At 36.5% G+C, this 24,609-nt stretch overlaps 2 protein-coding genes across 3 annotated transcripts in view; one reads left to right on the top strand and one right to left on the bottom strand.

Annotated features, from left to right (window-relative positions):
* Positions 1 to 1,183: 1,183 nt before the first annotated feature.
* NAA50 (N-alpha-acetyltransferase 50, NatE catalytic subunit) lies at positions 1,184 to 14,689 on the bottom strand. 2 transcript variants are annotated; one of them, XM_032213417.1, is made up of 5 exons: positions 14,544 to 14,689; positions 7,114 to 7,247; positions 5,911 to 6,030; positions 5,440 to 5,506; positions 1,184 to 3,798 (listed from the first exon to the last, which is right to left on the bottom strand). In XM_032213417.1, the coding sequence occupies exons 1-5, from the start codon at positions 14,549 to 14,551 to the stop codon at positions 3,618 to 3,620; spliced, it is 510 nt and encodes a 169-aa protein (XP_032069308.1). In that variant the 5' UTR covers positions 14,552 to 14,689; the 3' UTR covers positions 1,184 to 3,617. The 2 variants fall into 2 exon arrangements, with proteins under 2 accessions (XP_032069308.1, XP_032069307.1); XM_032213416.1 differs by having other exon boundaries at positions 7,114 to 7,250; positions 14,544 to 14,688.
* Positions 14,690 to 18,288: 3,599 nt separating this feature from the next.
* Positions 18,289 to 24,609, top strand: part of ATP6V1A (ATPase H+ transporting V1 subunit A) — a 32,190-nt gene continuing 25,869 nt past the window's right edge. Inside the window, exon 1 of the mRNA XM_032212852.1 lies at positions 18,289 to 18,585. The gene's annotated coding sequence lies outside the window, so the exon portion shown is untranslated. The remainder of the gene's footprint in view (positions 18,586 to 24,609) is intronic.

Raw genomic sequence — 24,609 nt, 5'->3', positions numbered from 1 at the left:
CTGACATTTCTTTTAAATCGTACACAAGGAGGTCCTGAATAACAGAGCTGGAACATTTACCATACTCCCCATTCTTCCTATTTTGTCATGAATACTGGCAGGTGATAATTACATAGTGGCACTGGTAATTCCTTTTTATACATCTGGCCTTGGCAATTGTGGTAAGGTCCAAGGATCTGCCGATAATGATTTTGTATGACAGGTGTTGGTGTTCTTCTCTGTCATGTTTGCTGATTGCCACTCTTGTGTGTCTGATGGAGGAAGTTTTAAAAGCATGTAACACGCAATCAGATCCATCACTACATCTTATTGAGACACTACAGGGATAGTTGGGAAATCAGGAAATACACCTGAATACTTTGACTTGAGCTTGGATTTTTATTTTATATATTCATTAAATTTATAATCCACCCATCTCACTATCAAAGGGATTTTTAAAAAAAAATAGTATCTAAAATTAACACTCTAAAATGTTTGCATGGGCTAAGAAGAAATGGTAAGGGCAATGCTTAAGTTTAAAGAGAATTCAAAAATACATTAAACTTTGTTCCTACGCTCAATTCCAGGCTGGAATCGTTGCATTAGATGGAGAGAGCGGTCCAAATGGAACAGACTGGGATAAACCACAGCTGGTTCTTTCAGCAATGTCAATGCTGGAGGGTTCTTTCCCACAGAAGGACCTAAAGATGTGAAGATTGTTCTGCTGGGTCTTCTTGGTGAATCTTAGTAGATGAGGATGATCTTTAGCGAGGCACAAGAGGAAATAACCATTTGCAGACAGCAATTTAATTCCGTAGTTTGAACGCTGTGTTTATAAATCTTGAAGCCTGACATAGTAACAAGGAAAAGGAACAGGTGTTGCAGAGAGACTATGACAAGGAAGACTGCCTTCTGATACTACAGGGCAGGGTCTTTCCCAGACTAGCAGATCTCCTGTGCTCACAGTATAATTTTAAAAGGCCATTAAGGCATCTTAAAGATAAACGCTTTTATGGTTATTGTGGAGAAGACAACAGATTTCCTCCAAGGCCAAAGTCTTTTTATAAATTTAATTAATTCAAATTTATAATAAAGAAACTGGACTGGAAAATGTTTTAGAGAAATCTTGCAATTCAGATGAAAAGTTACCCATGTAAAGTGGGTGGATTGTTCAAATTTAGTAGGCATCACAGGGCTAAGTTAATTAAAACATAGCTAGAATTTATTTAGGCTGTAATAGCATGTCATCTTTAATGGACATAATTAACGAAATACTTTTTATCTATACAAAAATATTCCCTTTCCTGACATGTACAGATGCTTTCTTCCTTCTCCATGCCATGGTTATCTATATATCAAAATGTAATTTTTATGAAGTTCACTTTCACAGTTGTGCTATCTATGAGAAACTATTCTGTGCTAAACTCCTTTAAGGTCATCCAGCTAGAGCTATGAATTAATGTCACACATATTCCTTACACATGTCTAAATAGAAGTGAAGATGATTGAATGGTATTCCCCAACTGATTAGTATAACTGTACATATGCTGAAAGGCAAGAGTGGAAAATTTCCTGCTTACCCTGTGAGGTATTAAAAAGCATCTATTCCTTAGATACTCCCACATTTGATTATTTCAAAAGGCAAGGCATTTCCCATAATTGGCAAATTTCTGCAGCATACCAAGATAATCAAGCAATCTGCTGCTCTTTGCTATAGTTAGGCAGGGAGAAAACAATTCAGGGAGCTAGGAATTCAAACCTCTGTTTTTCTAAGTAAGGACCAGCCAATGATTGGCAGAACTAAAAGTCACTGAAGTATAACTTCGTTTTCTGATTTCTTTCAGCTTCTACAGCGCATAGTTACTGCATAAATGAATTATCTCCAAGAAATACTGAAAAATACATTTACAGAATGACAGTGACTGAAAACATGTTTTAAAAATTGGATTTTCTTGAAATCATAAAGGTAAACTGCCTGAAAAACAAGCAATTCATAGATCAAGAGAATCATTTCAAATCTCAACTTTCAATTCTGGAATAGGGATATATACCTTTTCCTTAGCACCAGAAGGCAGTTATGAACTAATACTAATTTGTCTCCAACCTTCTTCAAACGATTTGCTTTTCTACCACTAATAAGGGAAGATGTGCTGGCACATAAGCTCAAGATGCACTTCAACCTCTTTGTAAAAGGAAGACAATTTCTGAGAAACTAAAATATAAAACTTTGCAAACTATAACCAAAACATCAGTATGAAAATCTTTCCAATTCAAGGCCTCTACAGGAGAAGCTTAATATTTGTTTTAACTGGAATTATGTAGCTTGGAGAAAGTTTGTTTGTAATGTATTGATCCTAATACTCATTCAGGATCTTCTGCTAGGATTGTAAGGAATGATGAAATATTCTAGTTTTTCCAGTTCCTTTGCAGTTAAATGCTTCATAATGCAACTTAATTGAATTTTCCCAATTTTGATTTCCTTTGCTTCCAATTCAACATCACAATGAAATTAAAATATCAAATCACAAGATTACACTATAACCACACAATCCCCCAAAAATCTTTTTCAAAGCAGAAAAATTCAAAATACAGCTCAGGTTCAAAAACAGAAAAGAAATACATTTTAATATTGATTTAAGTGATAGGGTAGAATCTTACCACTGCCACTAGCTACATTTCCCCAAATGAAAAGAATAAACTGAATCTGACATTGTAGTACTGAATGCCAGCTAAAATTGAAGTTGCAAACAAGAGCATAACAAAATACAAAGCAAGAGCTCAGCAAAGTAGGCTACAGTTCTCATATGTTGTTAGGAGAAAGCCAGGTATTTGCTGAATCTTTACAATGCTCCCCCAATAAACCATGCTTCTTGGTGTTTTACAACACTTCTTTTTTAAAGATGAAAGTCATATCTTTAAATGTGTAAGAAAAATACAGTTTTAACCATCTTCTGTCTTAAGTAACTAATTTCAGCAAACCAGCAGAGCTGTTTTCAGAACAAAGCTTATTTTTTTAAATAGTCACCTTCTTTAACAACATTAAATGTTTTGTTCCTCCACTGTGCCAGAGCCAAGGCATGTTCACCTTTCCCCATGAAATGTATATAATCAGAGGATGAGAGAAAGATGGTATAACCCATTTGGATTGTCACCTACACCTGTCAAGAAACATCAGCTGGCCAAACTTAGTACAAATAAACCACTTTTTCATAAGACTGATGTCTGTGTATGTTCCAAAGATCAACAAGGCCAAACTTACTAAATCAAGTTCAGAACTAGAGAGAAATAACCTCCAAATTGGAAAAGCAATATGGCACTGATGCAAGGTATTGCTTAAACTTTGTCCTTCATCAGAAAAGCAGAAGGATCACACATGCTGAAGAAAATTTTGACCTTTGGAAGACCATATGAAGCCTCCTCTCCCTCCCTCCATTAAAACTGAGTACTATTTTCATCCCAAAGAATGCAAAGTAGAGATATAAAATAAAAACACACAATTTGACAATCCTTAGGAAGTTATTAATTTGTTGGACAGGTACAGCACGTATTAGGAAAAAGGAAACAAAAAACCAAAACTCCAGGCCTTCTTTCCTTATTTGGTGACAAGAAAGTGCAAGAAAGGGTTTCCTGGGGTTTGCTCAGTTGTCAGATTTTTGCATATCTGTGTTCTGGCCAAGACAGGGGACTTTGAGACTTTTCTGCAGCACATGCGCATCTGCTGGTTCTATCCTTTTGTAGTAGTTCTTCTTTGTTTCGATGATTTCAAATCCAAATTTTCGGTAGAAATCAATTGCTGACTCATTGCTAATCTGAACATGCCTAGGATAGAAAAAGAAACAATAAAGTAGGATGTGGTTCCACATATTAGCAAAATATACATTTAGGCATCAGAAAAATAAATGAAAAGAAAGACATAGAAAATAGGTATTACCAAACAGGTTATGCCAATCCTCTGGTAAATTTAATGAATAAAAAGCTTTTTTCCCAACACTAAAACCAGATAACAAAAAAGTAGATCTTTTTGGCAGTTTATGGTGATATCTGTCTTGTCCGAATGGCAATTTTGGAAGAAGAATGATTAGACAACAATCTCTGTCCAGCAGTAAAGGAGGAAAGTTCCTGCTTTGCCTCCATAGTTGGTCTTTGTCTTCTTGCTCTCACTAATGACACATGCCCAGCCTGACTGCTGAGGTGGCTGGGGCTGGGCTGGGCTTTTTGAAGCCCCTGAGATGCAACGTGCCAAAAAGCCCCTTTGTGCCATGCTCCTGGGCCAGGCTGGGGCTGGCCTTCATGCTGGGGGGACGGACGGATGACGATGACGACAAAAAGAAGTCTCAGAGCTAAGACTTGGCAAAGTCTTGGCATTTTGCTTTTCTCCTCCAAATGTGGTCCAGGAGTATAGCACAAGAGGGTCTGGGGCTGCTTTTTTCTTTTCTTTTTGCAGCCGAAGGACAGCCCTGGCTTGAACCTGCAGCTAAGATAGGCGTGTCTCATTACAATTCGTTGTCAAGGACTACCTGCAAGCCTACAAAGGAAAGGAAGCTTACCAGTTAGGCTCAATCTTCCCCTTTCTTTGATTCCTAACCATGACCAAACTGACAATGGATATTTTTATCCTCTCCGAAATTTTCAAACTACAGCTTAGAATTCCCATAGAAGCACCACCTTTTCCAGCTTTAATAGTGAAAGCAACCATTACTATTCTTACTCTAAGAATATTAAACATGAATTGTCTATTGCACTCTTCATTCCAATGACATACAGATAGTCTTCGACTTGCAACTATTCATTCAAAGTTACAAAAGCACTGAAGTTACAACAATACTGAAAAAAGTGACTTATGACCGTTTTTCAGTTACAACTTTTGCAGCATCCCCATGATCAAAGTTCAGTTGCTTGGCAACTGTTTCATACTTATGACCATTGCAATGTCTTGGGGTCATGTAATCACTTTTTATGACCTTCTGACAAGCAATGGGAAAGTCAGATTCACTTAACTGTTGTGTTACTAATTTAATAACCAGTGACAAGAAAAGTAATAAAATGGGGCATAACTCACTTAACAAATTTCTCACTTAGCAACATAAATTTGAGACTGGTGGTAAGTCAAGGATTACCTGTATAGCTATTTCTGTGGAAAGACTGCAAATAATAATGGTAATCAAAATAATAGGTAATCAATGTGTAAGTGGGCCATGTTGACAACAGAGGTGGAAGAAGACTAGAACAATGCCTATGCTAATGGCTGCAATAGTCCTTGGCCTATAGACGTGCCAACTGTACCTACAGAGGAGGGTGGGATCTATCTCTTTACAGAAAAAGTTGGGTAACTCTTCATCTAAGCTTATTGTTCTTTGAACATTTGATTTTTTATGTCTCAATATTAAGTAGAATTAAAAATGAACACAAATAATTAAATCCCCTATGCTTAAATTGAATAAATCAACAATATTTACTTACAGATAGATATTATCAAAGGTGCCATCTTTTTCACAGATATTTAACACATGATTCAACATTTTAGTTCCTGAAAAAGAATTAAGAAAATCATTTTATTTCTAGTCTTTTTCAAGTTTTGTAAGTTTATATCCCAAGACCAGCAACACTGCCTCTGAAATCAGAATCTCAACTCCAATATTTGAGATTGGGCTCATTAGTTTAATGAAAAAATTAAGGATGCTTTTAGAAAATAGCAACGTATGGAAATGCATTGTTAAATTACTGCATTTATTAGCTAAGTTAATAGTTTGATAAATAACCCTAATAAGTAACTGCTTCCATTCTAAAAGCTTATTCTTCATATGATATATGAAGTTTGACTTTTCACTATGCCGCGTATTATTTTATTCTTGGAATGAGTACAGCAATAAGTACACATTAAAGCTCAAGAGTCAAATAAAGGCCACTGAGTATTTGCTGCCTATTCCTTACCTATTCCTAACCGTCGATAAGGGGCCAGACATCCAAGTGTCATGATGTACAGTCTTTTCTGATTCTGAGAATGATCTACTCTACAGCACACTGCGCCCACAGCAATATCATTGAAATAGGCTGTCAAAAAGAGATGGGAACAGAAAGAAAGCATATTTATTTTAGTTTCATGTGTATACATTATTCCTTTATTCTTTGCAACAGATCTTTATTTTAAAAAATGTGCATGAATAAGATACAAGACTTTTTAAATGTTCATATATTACATTTTAAGTCAATTCAAATTTTGATTTGAATCAATTCAAACAAGGCCTAAAACTCAATGAAACATATGCTAGTTAGAAAGGTGGCATAGTTATTTTGAGGAAAAAAATCAATTCTGGACATCAAAAATAAGCAGATTAAATGAATACTAGGATAGATTTCCATAATAGCTTTTTATGTGCAGAAAATACATTTTGTAAAGGAAGATTCAAGAGCATCACCATAGAGCACAGTAGTATAATCAAAGGGACAATAGAAAGAAATTTCCAAAGATATAGACAGAGATACAGATATTCCTTTGTATGTGTGTGTTCCTTTGACCCAATGTTGATGGCAGGTGAACGCCTGAACAAAGTCCCTGAAGAAGGCAAGATTTCATTAGAGGTTTGCTCTGGCCTCCTTCCTAGAGCTGAAAGACAGCCACTGACCTAAAGTCACCAGCTAAGATAGGACAGGAGCTTCTAGTTCATATGTTTTCAGTTTAATATACTAAAAATCAATCAAAAATATGTGATGAAAAGCTAAACATGGAATGATGTTTTCAATCATTTGAATGTTAGCTGGAATAGTCAATCATAGCAACTGAGAGTATATTGCAATAATCTACCTCAGAGATTGTAAAGGCTTGGTTGGAATCTAATTACTCGCTATGGTTTCAAAAGAGTACCTGAAGAGATATTGAAGACGACAGGAGAAGGGTATTACATATTCTCGAATTGTTCGAGTCCAGGACATGGAATAACAGTCTCAGGTTAAATGAAATACAGATTCCAAAGATTGGGAAAACAGTTCAAAAATATAAAGTATCACATGGACCAATATTGTGTCCTGTCTCACGTGATATACAATTAAAGAAATACATGAAAAATATGTTCAATAACATACATAGCTTTAGATTATTTAGCACCAACACACTAAATAAATATCAAGAATTTATACCTAGTTTGGCAAGCTCGCCGACCTCTAATACATCCTTGTAGAACTTGTCGTTGTAGCTGACAGGAAAGATGACTTGGTTTAACCTCTTCAACTGCTTAATGTTGTGTGGTGTCACATCACCCAGCTCAATCCGGCTACTGGAACAAATCAAAACATGCTCAATACCTCTAGGAATTCCATTTTTATTAAATTACACATGATTTAATAGGATAAACCACTTCAACATACCTTAAATGTTAAATTCTCAGTTGAAATATTTTGCAATTTTATATAGAACAAATCTGAACTATTATTCAGAAAAACAATTGTGGCAATTCTGATTAGCAAGAACAGAACCTAGTTACTCACAGTTACTGTTATTTATTTGACTTTTATCTGGTCTTTATTACTTTATAAATAATTCAAGGTGGCAAACCTATTTAAATACTCCTTTTTTCTACTACTTGCTCCATAACAACAACCCTGTGAGGTGAGTTGCATTGAGAGAGTGACTGGCCCAAAGTTACCCAGCCGGCTTTCATATCTAAGGCAAGATAATACTGTTAATTCTTGTGACATTTACCATTAACACATTAAAAAGAATCCAACTATCCCATTTCTAGCTCACTAGTTCCAAGTTTCTTTTCATTTGGCAAATACGTAAGTCCCCCAATCCTGAATGGCTTTGGAGTCTATTAACATCATGATTAGCTTGCTATATACTATAAACAGCATAACAATTCTGGCTAAAAAAATCCCTCTTCCTGCACTATATTAATGCCTCAATTCCAATGACAGTTTGTTCTACAATAAAGGCTCTGCAATAGAAATGGTGGATGTTTTAAATAAATGGATGCATTCTGCCATCAGAGTTGCAAAAGATCCCAACATTAGCGTAACTTTTTGTGCATGTCCAGCATCATCCCAGGAGGACCCTTGAACTGTGAACCTGTTCCTTTTAGGGCCATGAAACCTCATGCAGGAGAAGTCTATTCAATGAAGTTCAGCTATCAGAATAAACCTTAACAATTTGTCTTGTCCCAAATCAGCTTCAACTTATATTCCTCAATCATGTCCTTAATAGTCAGGAAACACCCAGAGGTTGCCGAGACATTCAATTCTGAGCTTTCAGAAAGAGTAAGTTCTTCAAACTCATACATGATCATTTCCTGCTGAATTAATATAGGTATTCAATTACATGGAACACAAGATGCAACTTTCAGGAACACCCCACTACCTCTGTAAATTAAAGAAATAATCTTCATTTCCCAAAAACATTAAGAGAAATAACAGTGGAATCAGAATAAAACATTTTTTTCAATGCCCAGCTATTCAAATACACTAAAGGTATACCATGGATGATAGCAGCAAAGGTAGTGAAGGATTCTACAGAATTACATTAGTCCTTTGACAATTTTGGATCTGAACCCAGTTCTCTGAACTGAACAACAGAGATAGTGACCTGATTTTCATCAGTCTAATTTATTTCTCTGAAACAAATTAAAGATTCTGTTTCACCACAATTGGATGGCATGCACACAAATTTCATTTTGAAGAAAATTTCTTGCTAACCAAATTAATAATAAAATGTCACTTTACAAAGAAAGCTAAGTACTTTTCAGAATAATATGAAGCAATATTAACAGTATTTTATGGAATTGCTGATTGAATTAAATGTCTAAGTTTACATTATAAAATTTAATCATTATACAAACCCCATTAGAGATGAAGTTCTCTAATGGGGGGGGAGGAGGTTTGGTACAAAATCTAGCATGTCTAGGATAGATCATCTAGATTCTGTGAGCACTCAGAAGATAAAAGAGTAAACAATTGAAAATCTGTTTATGCCTTTCTGAAGTGTCCTGCTTCCATCCTCATCATTTAGCCTGAAACAAAAAGGCTGAAAATGTTTCAGCCTGCCCTTTCTGTTAATATCATCACATTATTGCAACACTTGGGGAATGCAGCACTTGGCGAGATTAATCTCTGTTCCTTCCAATGACATGCACTGCTATTTTATTTAGTAGAATATTATCCAGTAAGTCAGAATCAAGTTTACAACTGGTTTGTAAAAACACAAAATAAAAAGTTGGGGTGAAACAAGGTGACTATACATCATTAAATATTATTTATGATAATTATATTTGCCCTTAAGTTCTTGTAAGATCATTTCCTGGTTTTGTTTCCACAGGCTTCTATCTCTCTGAAAGCTGTTACAATGAAAATCAACAAAGACAAATTTCTAGATCATATTACATTATCAGCTAAAAATGGAAGTCAGCAACATAAATGGTAAGATGAAGAAATGGTACCCACTGAAAATTTTTCCTTTCACCCAATAATACACATCTCCTTCTCTCCCTGAAAACCTCCTATCCTCAGGGCAAAGCAGGGATTCTAATTTCTGATAAGCAGCTGATTTCAGGTAATATTCAGAAGTTTCTGACTGCAACTCTCTAAAGGATTTTTTAATATATTTTTATTATTTTTACATTTTAAAAAATGCAGTACCGCGAAGTCGAAGTGACCATATATTCACATTATATACAGCTAGTCTCAACCATTAACTATTAGCCTACTTAATACATTTCTATTCTTCTGTCCAATAATAATATTTGTTCCAGTCTTGTCACCTTGTCTTATACCAATCATAAAATCCGTTCCAGACTTCAAAATATTCTGATCACCCTTTATTTTTAAGTTCAAGAGTGAGCCTAACTTGCTCCACACAGCCCGACACTTTTCTGATTATATCTAGCTCTGATGGTGTATTTTCTTTTTTCCAATATTGTGCATAAGTTATGTGCGCCGCAATTAGATAAAGTGTATCTTTCTTAAACCCCTCCGATATTATACCTAGGAGAAAAATTTCTGGTTTAAACAAGATTTGGTCTCCCACCATTTGTTCTAACCATGATTGAATTTTTTTTTTTTTTTTTGGCCTCATTGCATGTCCACCACATATGATAAAAAGTGCCTGGTGTTTTTTTACACTTCCAACAATTTGGGGCCAGATTTTTAAACATTTTGGAGAGCCGTGCTGGGGGAAGATGCCATCTGTAAAACATCTTATAAAGATTTTCTTTATACGCTGTAGCCATTGTTAGTTTCTGATTAAGTATCCAAAGTTTTTCCCACTTAGCCTATTCCACATTATAACGGAAATTTTTCGCCCAGGTGACCTTAGTTTCTTTGACATGTTCCTCCTCTAGCTTATATTCCAACAAAAATCTATACAACACTTTGATCAGCCAGTTTTCTGTCTGTATAAAAAGTTTATCTAATATTGTATAATCTTTGGCAATACCTTCCTTCTTCCTATCCTGTGCAAACCTTGATTGTATCTGTAAGTAGGACCACCATTCTACTTGTACCCCTTGTGATGCCAATTCTAATTTAATTTTGATCTCCCCCTGTCTGTTCAATAACTCTTTATATGTAACTATATTTTCCATATTAATTAAATTTGGGCGTATGTATGCTTCCATCATAGATAGCCAAATGGGTGTTTTGGTATAGTGGTTGTGTTTCATTTTGTTCCATATTAATAACAGGGACTGTCTGATGTAGTGTCTGTTGAAATATTTGTGTGCAGCTGATTTCAGGTAATATTCAGAAGTTTCTGACTGCAGCTCTCTAAAGGATTTCTTAATGTTATAGTAGACTAAACTCTTTTACTTAAAAATATACTGAAGGACATATACAAAGTTTTACATACAGATAGGGTGTGACCTTATTCCCAGTGCAATCTCCTTTGTTTCCAAAGTACAGCCATCCAAACATTGCCCACTTCATGAGGCATCAAAGGGCTTTTAGAAATGAGTATTATTCTGGACCCTAATCCCGCCCCCCCCCAAAAAAGCTTACTATGTCCTTTTTAAAACTGAATTTTAAAAAAGTAGAAAGACTCAAGAGTTCTGAGAAGTGTTAAGAAAGTGCTTATGGGCCAAGTGGTCCCCAGAACGCTATGTCAGGGATCATACCTCTGCTGGGTATCACTTTATAGGTAGGATAGGCAGTTTCTGGAGGTTGTATCTCTGCCAGCATATACATAACAAATCTGCATCTATAATCTCCTTTCAGATGCTTAAAAAAACACAAGTACAGATACATATGCACACATGGAAGCAAATATAGCACTAAATACTACATAGTATGGAACAGAACTATACTTTTCAATAAAAATAATATTTAGTGGATTTCTTCCATGTGTGTAGTGTTAAACTACAGCTTTTAAAATCTCACTTAAAACTACCAATAATAGTAATTGTAAGACAAAAGATAGAACAGAAGAAATAAAAAGTATGAAGAAAGATAAAATGCATTAAAAGCCTACTTTGCATTTCTCACTCAAAAATAATTTATAAATTGAGGAGTCTTGATACTCTTGAGCTTGGTTGTTCTCTTACAGATGTTTCATTATTCAAACTAGTTAACATCATCAAACAGCCAAGCTCAGAGAGCATCAAGGACCCCTCATTTCAACCCCAAGTTACAAATATTTTCATTTATTGGCAACTTATAAATTACATATGCCAGATACAGAACAATGCTGGTGTACCTAACTATAGCCTACCTTCATTGCAGTAACCATATTCATTAAAAAATATTGCAGCATAGCATCTTCCCCATACAGACATGGAAATTTCCATCAGTAATGGAACATGTCATCAATGACATGTTCATTACACATACAAGGACCACAATGAATGGTGAAACACCTACATGAACTAGCCAGACATACTATCCTTACTGAATCAATCACTATGTTGCACACAACAGGAATAGATACCTGAAAACAAAGAAGATAATCTAATCATGTAAGTGACATATGAAATTTGTAATTATTGTTTACTGCCTAGGATTCTATACAACAAAAGTTCGAAGCTTCAACAGATCTTATGAAATTAATTGAAAACCGTGGATAAGGAACAGTCAGCTTGCAGAACAATATTTCATGAAAGTACCTGCCTTTCATGAATTTGAAAGGCAGTATTGAAAAAACTTTTAATTTACAAAATGATCAGTATTTTTGTAGCTATTTAATCCATGAAATTTTTAACAATTTCTATAGTCTGATGTGATACAATAATATACCATGTTTGTTGTTGTCAAAATTTATACCATAACATCTGTATACATATCATCTGATAACATACATTAGAATAAATACTTTTTCTTTGCTACCTGTTATTCCCTTAAGAAATCAGAGTTCAAATACCATATTTATGTAAGGCAGAATAAAAATAGCTAAATAAGATTAGAAATGACATCTTAATTATAATAGTTAGTTATAGATCCACCATAATCTCAAACTTTTGAATGGTCAAGCCTTTCTGGGCATGATTTTTTCTGATCATGCACACCTATCACTTTTCCAGATCAAAATTAGCAGGTCTGGCTATTATTCAGATAAAAGCTATTTTCTGCTAGGTCCAATTTCCATAAATATTTGGTGCATTTTCTCCTCAGATCAGGGTCTCTCCTGTGTTGTAAGATCCAGTATCATTATAATTTATGAAAATTTATTTGGAAAGTGCAGATAAACTTGAATTATTTGGTATGCATTATAATGCCATGAAGTCAATACATGCTATCCTCTTTGAGCAAATCCTGTCAAATTTAAATGTCCCTTTCTTATCCTGATCTAGTTTTTTTCACATTAAAACTGTAATCTCTCAAAAATTCTGGCATAACTTTCTTGATGAACAATCTGCCCTTATTCAATTTAAAATCTACTCTGTATTTATAAGCTACTTCAGAAACATTTGAGTTGAATTTTCTCTCAACCAAATATGTCAATAACTTCCAGTTTGAGAACTGTATTTAACTCAGTATTCAACAAAACTTTAAATGCTGTATTTGTTACTTTCTTATTCAAATAAGGGACATTAATCATTGCTCAGACACAGTTCTATAAAAGAAGGATCTTTGATTTAATGCCCCAGGGGCTATGCTCACCTGACAAACTGAATAAATCAAGCCAATTTAGCCCATGTCGTTAGTTTGCAGCTTAGTGTTAAAAAAATAAACTATAGCTAAGATAAGTAAGCATAGTGTGTAATCTCAGCAATGATGTCAGTCTTTGAAGTATGACATAAAGCTGAAGTTAGGTGCTATCCACCTACAGTGTTGTTTATTCTTTTGCACTGCTGCTGGAAAGTGCCAGAAGCCTGTGTCAGTATAATATGAAAACTCTGCCAAATGAAGTTTCATCTATCTTGAATTTTTTTTTACCAAAGTTTCAAGGAATGTAGTTAGTTTCTTCTCAAGGATATGATTCCAAAAGATGTGTTTTGAAAGAAAGAGAAGACCAGCTTCTTGTCTACTTGTTGTGATACCAGACTGAGCTTTAAAGATTTAACCTTTGAATTGTTGGAAAGACTAGTAATCTCTTTTCAACCATCTGGCCTTGATGAGACACATGACTTGAAAATGAAATAGCTGGATGGTACGGAAAGGTTCTGCCGCAAAGGTCTATTTGGCCATATAACTCAGGGGAAATGGCACATTTTTCTCAGGTTTTGAATGAGGTCTACACTATTATACCCATTAAACAGGACGATTGTTTAAATTATGAAGTGACTTGGTGGGCTGTAGAATCAGAACTGAGTGTCAAGATAAGTAAAGATCAAACATTTGAGAGGTGCCCTGATTTTTAATCTGAAGATATAATACGCATACAAAACCTTAATTTTGCCTTATGAATTAAAGTTGCCTCCCTAGTAGTGGGAAACACTGGTGCTCTGGATATTGTTTAAGCCACAATAACCCAAAGTAAAAGAAGAGATACACACAGAGGCATTCCACCAAACCAATTTTATTTCAATAATATTTCAACTTATTTTCAATCTTTATCCCCTTTTTATCTCATATTATGATCTTAAGCTTCTCTCCAGGGCAGCCAAATACAAAGAGGACTATGTTATATAACTAAAAATAGCTACACAGATTATTGCAAACTGACTGCTCAGCACCTGGGATGGCACAACATTATTTGAAGTACAGGGACTGCGTTTTCAGGGCTTTCTTTGGAACTACCATCGTTGTTAAAGGAGGCTATGCTTTCATTTTTACTGGTACGATACACCTTTAATTGGGACGTGATTCACTTTATGGTGCAATTCCGCGCGCACTTCCTCGGGGCCGAATTCAAAAACTCGCCTCCCCCTCCCCCGCCACAGCGCCTCACTTCTCTCCCAGAATATAAGGTTACATACTCTGAGCCAAGAAGAGCTACACGGCCCGCTTCGTTTTCATTCCCTAAGAAGGCAGGTGAACGACTCCAAGCAGTCGTTAGGCTATAGAAACAAAGAGATGCCGCCGCCGCCGCCAAAAGCCCGAGATAATAAGCCGGGGATCCCCCATTAGCTTAGAAAAGATCCCTCGAAGCCACCCCACGGATGTCAGAGAGGAAGAAGACGCGGCGCCAGCGCCGGTCCCGCACTCACCCCTTCATAGCTGCTGAGGGCCCAAGATCTCGATCCAGATGTGGCAGTCAGGCTGGTTCTGCTGCCACTCCACATGGGCCTCAGACCGTTCCGACCGTCCGCGCGAGTGTGCGCGTAGCCCCACCTCTTTTCCTGGCTCAACCTTTCACCCAATTGACGTAGGGTGACGCAACGTGACGTGCGACGGCCACCCGCTTCAGACGTACACCAGCTCTGCTTCTACGCTAGGCATCACGCAGGCGCAGGACCTCCCCCATCATTGGCTGCGAAGGGCGTGTTAATCGCGCTTTCATTCACCTGTTTCGTTTCCGGGTTCGATATGCGGTAGGTCCCTTCTGGCGAAATAGAGCATATTCTTTTCTCTTTTTCGAAAGAGTAAACAAAAAGATAAAAACCAACGCGCATTTCATTTTAAAAAAGGTTTTAATGAAGTAGATGTACCATAATTATTCTATAAACATTCGGACGACCTCTACATGGCCACGAACTCGTACTTTACTTTAATATGTGTTGTGTTTGTACAGTAAGAAATCAATTTCTTGTGATATTTTACGATGTTTAGGCCTGACTTTTTGAATTTAAGGCATCGTCTGAACCTGCAGTACTAGTTATTTTGGATTTATAGAAAATTATTTGTAGCTTATAATAAAGTTTACAAATTTATACAAAAGTACTGTAGTTTTCCAGACTTGCTAATCTAGCATGTGACTGGCTCATGATTTACAAACCATAATGAATGAGCAATATATTAAAGAAACATACTTAGGCCTGAATCCAGGCATATTTTAAATTAAACATATGCCTTATCCATTATTTGTATCCATTAAAATAATTTTAATGGTTTCTTAAAATAATCTTAAACCCTGGATACAAATTAGATTGCTGTAAATTTAATAAACAAATGAGATTGCTGTACAATCAGGCCAGGAATGTACTAAGAGAGATCAGGACAGCAAAGAAAAGCTACTCTAAAAAGCTGAGGAATCAGCTATCAACAAATGAACCAGCAAATGTGTGAAGCAGTCTTAAAAATATTACTGATTTCAGCAAACCTTCCCTTGCTGAAGGGAATCAACAACTGACAGATGACCTGAATGTGTTTTACTGTAGGTTTGAGAGGAATTCACTGCCAGATACACCAACAACAGCCAAGTCTCTTACACTTGACTCTGCATTCAACACCATCATTCCAGAAATCCTCTCTAAACTGACTCAACAAGCTGTGTCTGACCACACTTGCAGATGGATTATAACAGATAGGAAGCAGCAGGCATAGTTAAGTAAAATCACATTGAATGCCTGTTTAATTAGCATAAGAACCCCCCAGGGCTGTGTGCTCTCTCCATTCCTTTTTTCTCTATATATTAATGACTGTATATCAAAGGATTCCTCTGTTAAACTACTGAAATTTTTTAGAAGATACAACAGTTATTGGTCTCATTCAGAACAATAATGAGTCTGCATATAGAGGGAGGTAGATCAACTGGCCCTGGGGTGCAGCTGGAACAATCTGGAGCTGAACAATCTTAAAACTGTAAAGATAGTAGATTTTAGAAGAAGCTCTCATACTCTACCACCTTTTACAATATTAGGCAAACAGCAGTGGTGAGTTCCGGATCCCATTGCAACCGGAACGGTGCAATGGGACTCAGCGTCCACCACATGAATGCGTGCAGCGTGTGCATGCATCCTTACCTCCTGCAACGCCTCTGTGACACCTCTGCGATGCTCCAGCTGCTCGGTGGAGCATTGCACAGGTGCTGTACGCTCCATGCATATGTGCGGAAGAGCTCAAATACAGGTAAGGAGGATATGTGGGCCCTCCAGAGCACTGTAGCTGGTGCTCCCGGCAGGCATCGGTACACCCGTACCAGGGCGTACCACTCGCAATCCACCACTGGCCCACAGTATTGACAGTAAAAACCTTCAAGTTTCTAGGTTCTATTATCTCCAAGGACTTAAAATGGATATCTAACATTAGAACTATCATCAACAAAGAATGTTCTTCCTGCATCAACTCAGAAAGCTTAGATTGCCCAAGGATCTGCTGATACAGTTCTGCAGAATAATTATTGAGTTTGTCACATGTATCTCAATAACTGTCTGGTTTAACACAGCAACCGAACAGGACATGTTACAGACTTCAACAGATAGAACTGCAGAAAAAACAATTGCAACCAGCCTGCCTTCCATTGAGGATCTGTATACCACATAAATCAGAAAGAGGGCTGAGAAAATAACTGCAGACCCTCCTGGAATCTATATGGGTCAATATAAAAGGGAAAAAAATGACATTCCTATAGATGTATACTACACAGAAGAAAATATATGAACTTTTAGCTAAACAGCTAACAAATATACGTAGGAAACATACCACCATATTAATGGGAGACTTAGCTACCCTGATATCAACTGGGAGACAAACAGTGCAGCAAGTGGGAGATTGAACAGATTCCTAACCAACTTAGTGGACAACTTTATCATCCAAAAAGTAGAGGAGGGAACTAGAGGAAAAGTTAAACTGGATCTAATTCTTACCAATAGCGAAGAAGTGATAGAGGAAGTTGAAATTGCTGGAACTTTGGGTGAGAGTGACCATGGCATATTGGAATTTAATATAATGCAAACATAAGCAATAAAACATAATCCAGCCAGTGTCTTAAACTTTAAAAGTTTAATTACAAACACACTGATTTATAAATCCTAAAGTTAGCTGGAGTGGTTATCTCCTAGCTTTAACAATGCTTAAGATGTTCCACAAATTGTCATTGACCTGGTTCACATATGCCAAAAAACCTGGTTTGCTTGGGTTTCATTTCAAATCCAATTGTATTTGTATTCACATAACATAATTCATGGGTATGTTTGTGAAAGTGCAGCTTCAGATATTGGGCTTAATGAATAATGAACAGTCATAATTTGGTTTGTTCATTTAGTGTATTGTATGAATTTAGGCTATTTATATTCTCTATCTTTAAAAGCAGATCTAATTTACATATTGCATATTCTTCACTGAAAGTAAATATTCCTTATTATTAGTTTTTTCCAAAGATATTATTCCAATTTAACAAATCACATTATGTCAAGGTTGATATGACAGTGAAAACCTCGTTTGTTTAGTTCAGCATGTTAAAATTTAGGGGTTATTTCTAAGCCATGGTTTACTCTAATATGTGAATTATAACTGCTTTTGTGTGAAGGAATACTCCACTATAATACAACGAATGAATAACACCATGTATAAACACAATGCATGTTATAAGTTGAAATTGCAGACATTACAGCCACAACATGCAAACTGTAGACTTATTTGCTGCCCTTGATTTTTCTTAAAACAAGAATTCTGGACATATTGTACCTTTTGTGACATTTGGATTAATTAAACTATTGTCCACCTCTGCACTGTCATTCGTTTTCATTGTAGGACTAAATTGCATTCTCGCGATGTTTCAAGCCACACGCGGCTTTAATTTGTGCCTTGCTAAGATTTGCAAATCAAGTTTAGCGTGCTGTACAGTCATGGAATTCCGGTTTATTTTAAAAAAAATGGGTGTACGCGCGAACTCTTTCCACTCTTCTCCATTCCCGTCCTCTGCCTGTCGCTGTTCATTTCAAAGGACAAGGGACGATGGGGACGATGTACCGGCGTTAACAGCTTTCTCGTTATTATGCAATACACGGGCGCGACCTACAGGCTCCGCAGACCAAAGCAAACGACAAATACGTGAAGTCACTTCCTCTGGCGCAAGCGCGTTGGACTTACCGGGGAAGGTCGTTCTTAAGGGTGGGGGAAGTGGGAGGTCGCCGCGATTGGTTGGCGCGTCGATCAGCTGCTGCCGGCGCTGCGGAACGGGCGTGTGTCTTGGCGGGGGCTGTGCTTTCTTCCTCGCAGGGCAATTCCGTCGAGGGAGGGGAGCTTCCTTGGCGCAGCAGGTTCTTCTTCTTTCCATTCACTCTTTGGCCTGCCGTCTCTGGGCGGAGCTGACATCTGCGCTCGGCCGAAGGATTTTTCCCCTTCCTCGGAGAGCAAATTACTGTTTCGGTGAGCCTCTTGGTGATCAAAAGGGTTCTGGTTCATTCATCCCTTTAAGCCCGTTCCTCCGCAGTGTGTCGTTGCGTTTGCAATCAAAGATGGGGAATAATGCCGGCTAGTTCCTTCCTTTCCCATTGATTCCGTTGGTTTCTGTGTTATGTTATTTCAGCTTTATTCATATTAACCCAAGCGACGTCCAATTGATTCTATTAAGCTTTCTGTGTGTTTTCCTAAGGCTACAATTACAAAAATATGTCGATCGTTAATAGTCTTGAGATTTATTCATTGGCTGTTCTTGCTTTTCATTTAGAATAAAGCTGCATTTCGCTATTTATATTCTGTCCAGGAAATTTTTCCTTGATAACTTTTTTAATTGCTGAGATTTATCTGTCATTATAATAAGAGAGAAACAAAAAAGGAGATTAAATGGTCAAAGGAGCAATTAATATAGTCTATTTTGTTCTTGTCCTTTAAGTTTCCTTTGCGTCAAGTTATGCCTCTTGGTTTTAATATGGATAATCTTGACATGCACATTTTCTACCATTTAGTTCAGATTCCAATTAAGGTTTTCCACAATGATTTGTTGAAAATATTTGTGTGTGGTGTTAGCCTATCTTAAAAAGTAATAAATATAAAATTCATCAGTCTGAGGCTCAGATTTGGAGATGATTGGGTGGGATACCATATGAGAACATGAGTTTCTACCTCACTGCATTAATAAGGGTAAAGTCTTTCAAATAGAGTCCCATGAAATTTTCCCGCCAGTTGATTTACCAGATTACTGAGTGTGATTCAATCAAATGAACAGAATGTTGTCCTTGTGAGACTGGAGATGGCTCTGTCAAATAGGATCCGAGTCACCTTTGAATAATTGAGCAGGTTTGAAATGATAGTTTATATTAAAATGCTTATCTTTTATTAGGTAACTCATTTTCATAGTGTTACCAGGTTTCCAACCAGTACTCCTTCTTCCCAAACCCCATATATTTTTTTGGCATGTTCTTAGTGTAGTTGCTGCAACTACAGGAACAGAAAGCGGGAACTAAAACTAACCAAGTCACATCATGACAAAGCATGCCTTATGAGCAAGACCAATAATTCTTTTTCTGTATCTTAGAACTTTTCTGTCTGGGTTCCCATATCATACATTTTTAGCAGAACAAAGACCAAGCTCCAAAGTATAGGATGCTTTTTATTTTTTCCTTAACTATATTTTAATATATTATGCATTAATATTTTATTAGTTTTTTAGAATAGAAAAATTAATTCCCTGCCAAAAATAAAACCTAACTCTACCTCTTTGTTTTTTCCTTCATAATCATGATACAGGGTTTTTTTCCCAGCATTTTATTCATTTAGTAGCCATTTGAAGTTACAACAGTATTGAAAAAAGTGACTTATGGCTTGTCTTATGACTATTGTAGCATCCCTATATTCAAAATTGGCAACTGGCATAGATTTATGATAGTTGTAGTGTCCTGAAGTCATGTGATCTTTTGCAACCCCCTTTTCCTTCCTGCTTAACTTGAAAGTCTAGAGCAGTATTTGCATAATTGTAAACTAAGTCAAGATTTATTATAGCACAGTGTTATTGAACAAGTCTGTGAGATTTAGCTTTACAAGTGCTATGTGTATCAACCAACTGGAGTCGATTTACTCAATCATTTAATAAACCATGAGTCCAGAAGCTCACTTCATAGAACATCTTAAGCTAAAATATGGTTTATTAATATGTATAAATCTAGATAATTAATTTATATTCCATATTCTGTGCAAACCTCAGCATTACCTTTAAGGTAGTAAACAATGGCTATATTAACCATTGGTTAGTCACTGGTGTTATAATGTGTTGCGTAACCCTTGTAGATGACTATAATTGTCTTACAAATTAGTAAAATCAATTCTAGGTTTATTTTATCTTAGTTTATTTTGTTAATATCCAGAGGATATCCTCTCAAATCCAGCATTGTCAAAATACTTTTTTTTTTGTTTTTGTGAGTGTGCTTTTGGTTTGTTGAGGGATTTGTTTAGACTTGAAGAATTACCATGCAACTAAGGTTTTGTATATGTGTGAATCCAGCCATTGAGCTTTGTAAACAATACTGTATGGCTTAGTAGGCGCAGTGGTTAAATGCAGCACTGCAGGCTACTGCTAGATCAGCAGGTCAGCGGTTCAAATCTCACCGGCTCAGGGTTGACTCAGCCTTCCATCCTTCCGAGGTGGGTAAAATGAGGACCCAGATTGTTGGGGGCAATATGCTGACTCTCTGTAAACCGCTTAGAGAGGCCTGAAAGGCCTATGAAGCGGTATATAAGTCTACTGCTATTGCTATTGCTATTGCTATTAGTATGCTTTATGAATTAAGCCATTTATATTCTTTCAGTAAACCATGACTTAGCATGGTATTTCAACATTGTTTAGAATTTCTGAGTTTCTTTAATAGGCCGGGAGTTCGGGTTTATCATTTTTGTTTATGTGCAGTATTGTGTTCATGTCTTTTTGGTGGTGACTGTACTTATATAAATGTTCTTATGAAAAGTCATGTTATCCATATGTTGGTTTTAATGGGCTGTATAGTCTTGATTCTTTAAGATGCCGACATATAAATCTGGCTTTTTATGCAAGTTTATTGTGCACAGAGATATATGTTTCAACAGTTATAATTTTTGTATTGAACTTTCATAGTGTCTGTGGGCTAATAAAGATCCATGTTTTGCCCGTGTTGAATATTTTTGAGCATCAGTGGTTTCCTTTCTGTGGCTTGAGTATTTTGTTACCTTTTGTGGAATATTTGGAAATTCCAAATGCCATTGAATTCTAAGGAGCAGCAGTTTTCATCCTTGCTAGTTTTTAAGATATGTGGACTTCAGCATGCTGGCTGGGGAAATCTGGAAGTTGATCCACACATCTTACACTTGCTTAAGTTGAAACTATGGAGTAACAGTTAGCTTTGCTGAATATCAGAGAGCCTGTTGCTGGGATTAGAAATGGCAACTTCACTTCCATGTTCCGCTTATTTAATTTAGTTCCAAAGATACTGGTACTTATTAGATTATGGACAATTTTGTTATAAAATCCATAAACTCTTCTTTTAATTTGACTTTGGAAAACTGACCTTGATGGTAGTTTATCATTTAGTGGAATGGAACAATTCAGTCAGAGCATCAGACTGATAGAGATCATGCATGGATGTTTCACTATTAATCATTTTGCCTCTTTTAACGAATTTGTCTGTGTCAGAGATGGGAAGAATGAATAAATCAGCATGATTATTTCTGTTCTCTTGAGGGACAGCTGTTAAGTATCCAATACTGTACTGTAAATATTTTTTTAATGTGAACATGTTAGCATTTCAGCAATACACATGGTATGAAATTCAAACAATCCATTTTACTAGAAAAAAATAATTCTGAAGAAATTCTAGTATAGTAAAACATATTTAACCCATATCTTTACTAAACACAGTGCATATCAAAACTGTGTCATCCAAAATGCCCAAAACACAGCAGTACCAATTTTGTTTTTTTGTTTTTTCCCCCCAGAGGAGCACAGTATATTCCAGGAGCACCGAAGTTATATTTAGCAAAGGCTCATGCATAATAACTCTGTGGTGCTCAGCTGGGACTTTACCCCTCTGGAAAGGGTGCAATCCAACTTCCTAATAAGAGCCATATTTCACTGCATCCCAAATGTAATACTAAGGAAAGAGGCAAGACTAGCCAAAATTGAAATAGGTACATTGATTTAAACTATTCTTTTTCCCTACAAGTTTGAGGTTTTTCCTTATAGAAGACAATTTTGAATCAACCTGAACCATGGACCATCTCAAACAAACTCCAGTATCTTGGTTTCTCCAGGCAAGTGCTTTTGATGGTGGGATATGAGTGTACACTTAGCGTACTTAAACAACGTATTAAAGATCAGGAAATCCAACAAGATTGGGCTGTTCTTCCCACAAAAGTTTATTTGAGCAAATTACCCCTTTAAAGCAGTGAGATATTTATATCAAACGGTCCCCAAAATACAAAGGGCATTAACCTTAGTGTGCTGCAACACCTTTCTCACAGCAGTTTGGGAGGGCCAGTACAAAAAGAATATCATATGAGCTGCGACTGTGCCCCTGTGGACAAGGAGCCATTGAAACTACAGCTCACATCCTGCTATACTGCATTTTCCCTTAGGGCAGTGATGGTGAACCTTTTTTGGTTCCCGTGCCAAAAGCGGGGGGAGTGCAGGGGAGGTCGTGCGTGGGTGTGCCATACCCATAATGCTATGTGTGCAAAAAAAAATCCCTCGATTTTGGCATGGTTTTTTTGCTCTCCCCAGGCTTCAGAGGCTTTCTAGGATCCTGGGGAGGGTGAAAATAGCCCTCCCCGTCCCCTCGGATGCCCTCTGGAGACCCCAGGAGCTTCCCTGAAGGCTATGGAGGGCGAAAAATGGACCTACGGGGAACCTGGATGTTCAGGAATTTTGACTTCCAGTTCGCTCATAGGGCTGGTTTTTGCCCTCCGGAGCCTTCAAGGAAGCCTCCAGAGGTTATGGTTTGGTTTATGGTTTATTGGACTTATATGTCACCCTTCTCCCAAAAGACTCAGGGCGGCATACAACATAAAAACACAAAAGGAGGGCAAAAAATGGCCTCAAAACAAGACCGAAGTCAGCTGATAGGGCAGCGTCTCGCGTGCCTTAACAAATGGCTCCGCGTGCCACCTATGGCACGCATGCCATAGGTTCTCCATCGTAGCCTTAAGGGCTCAGGAACATCTTACCTTATAAAATATCCGGGAAATACTGATCTTTTTTACAGGGCAACTACCGTTATAAGATCAGTATGAAGTAGTTTCTCGGAATGTGGCCAAATTCTGTTATGCTGTATGTAAAATTAGACAAACTTTAACTGCCTACTGTTAAACCACCACCAAAATCAATACGTTGTTCTGCCTGTCTTTTATTTTTATTTTTTACTATTAGTAATGTTTTAATGCTTTGATTTGTAATGCTAGTCTGTGAGTGTGGCCGTAATAAAAATTGATTGATCTCCTTTAAACATGCCAGGTAATCTGCTTTTTAATCTTCTTAATGGATGTCTGGTATTTCAAAATATTTCTCATTTCTATTTAATATAAGATGATTTTTGAAAGACATTTCTAAATTTGAATTTTGCTGCAATTATTTTAAGTAGCAACAATCCAGTTACCTTCTAAAAACTTTAAAAAGTCCATATCACATGACTGTCAGAAAACTGGATTTTTTTTACAATTGTAAATTTTAATAAAGAAATAGTATAAAATATACTGTGTCAATGTATTCTAAACACAGAGAATTACCAGTAAGTAAAATTCTGAGAGAATGAAGCCAAGACCCAAGAACTTGAAATGGAGAAAAATGCTTATATATTTTTATATTGCAGTTCCCAAGCTTAAACTTTTGTTTCAGTTTTAACAGTACATTATATAGATTTATATTAATTTAAAAAATTTTATTTATAAATATCAGTATTTAAATGGAAAGCTTAAAAAATATCATCCATATGGCATTTAAGAATCCCTGATGGGCATTCTGGTCGATTGAACGCAAGCATTATGTAAGCATATAACATCTGTTGCAAATTTCAGTTCTATGTCTGTTCTAAAGAATTCAGCAGCATGATTAGTGAAATATCAGCACATACCAGTAGTTGTTTCCCAGAAGTAGCAACTTTAGAACAGAATTTCATAATTTTAGCTCTATCATATTGAAAAACAGAATGGCAACATCTGCGCGAGTAGGCTGAATTAGTTTATAACAATTGACTTTGAATTTTCAAAATCCATGCAAAAATACACTTGATTCCAGGTATGTCCAAAAGCATGGAATATTGCTAATTATTTGATCTGACTTGATATAGTGTCATTTGCTACAATGTTCATATCTTTTGTGCACCTGAAATATATTTTCTTATGTGAAAATGTGTGTCTAATTTTATCATAGCTGGATTTTCTTATGTGAAAATGTGTGTCTAATTTTATCATACTGATGTCATTGGACCATCC

Source organism: Thamnophis elegans, chromosome 3, assembly GCF_009769535.1.
Source record: "Thamnophis elegans isolate rThaEle1 chromosome 3, rThaEle1.pri, whole genome shotgun sequence".
Lineage (NCBI taxonomy): Eukaryota > Metazoa > Chordata > Lepidosauria > Squamata > Colubridae > Thamnophis > Thamnophis elegans.
This window is presented reverse-complemented; position numbering and strand designations above follow the sequence as displayed.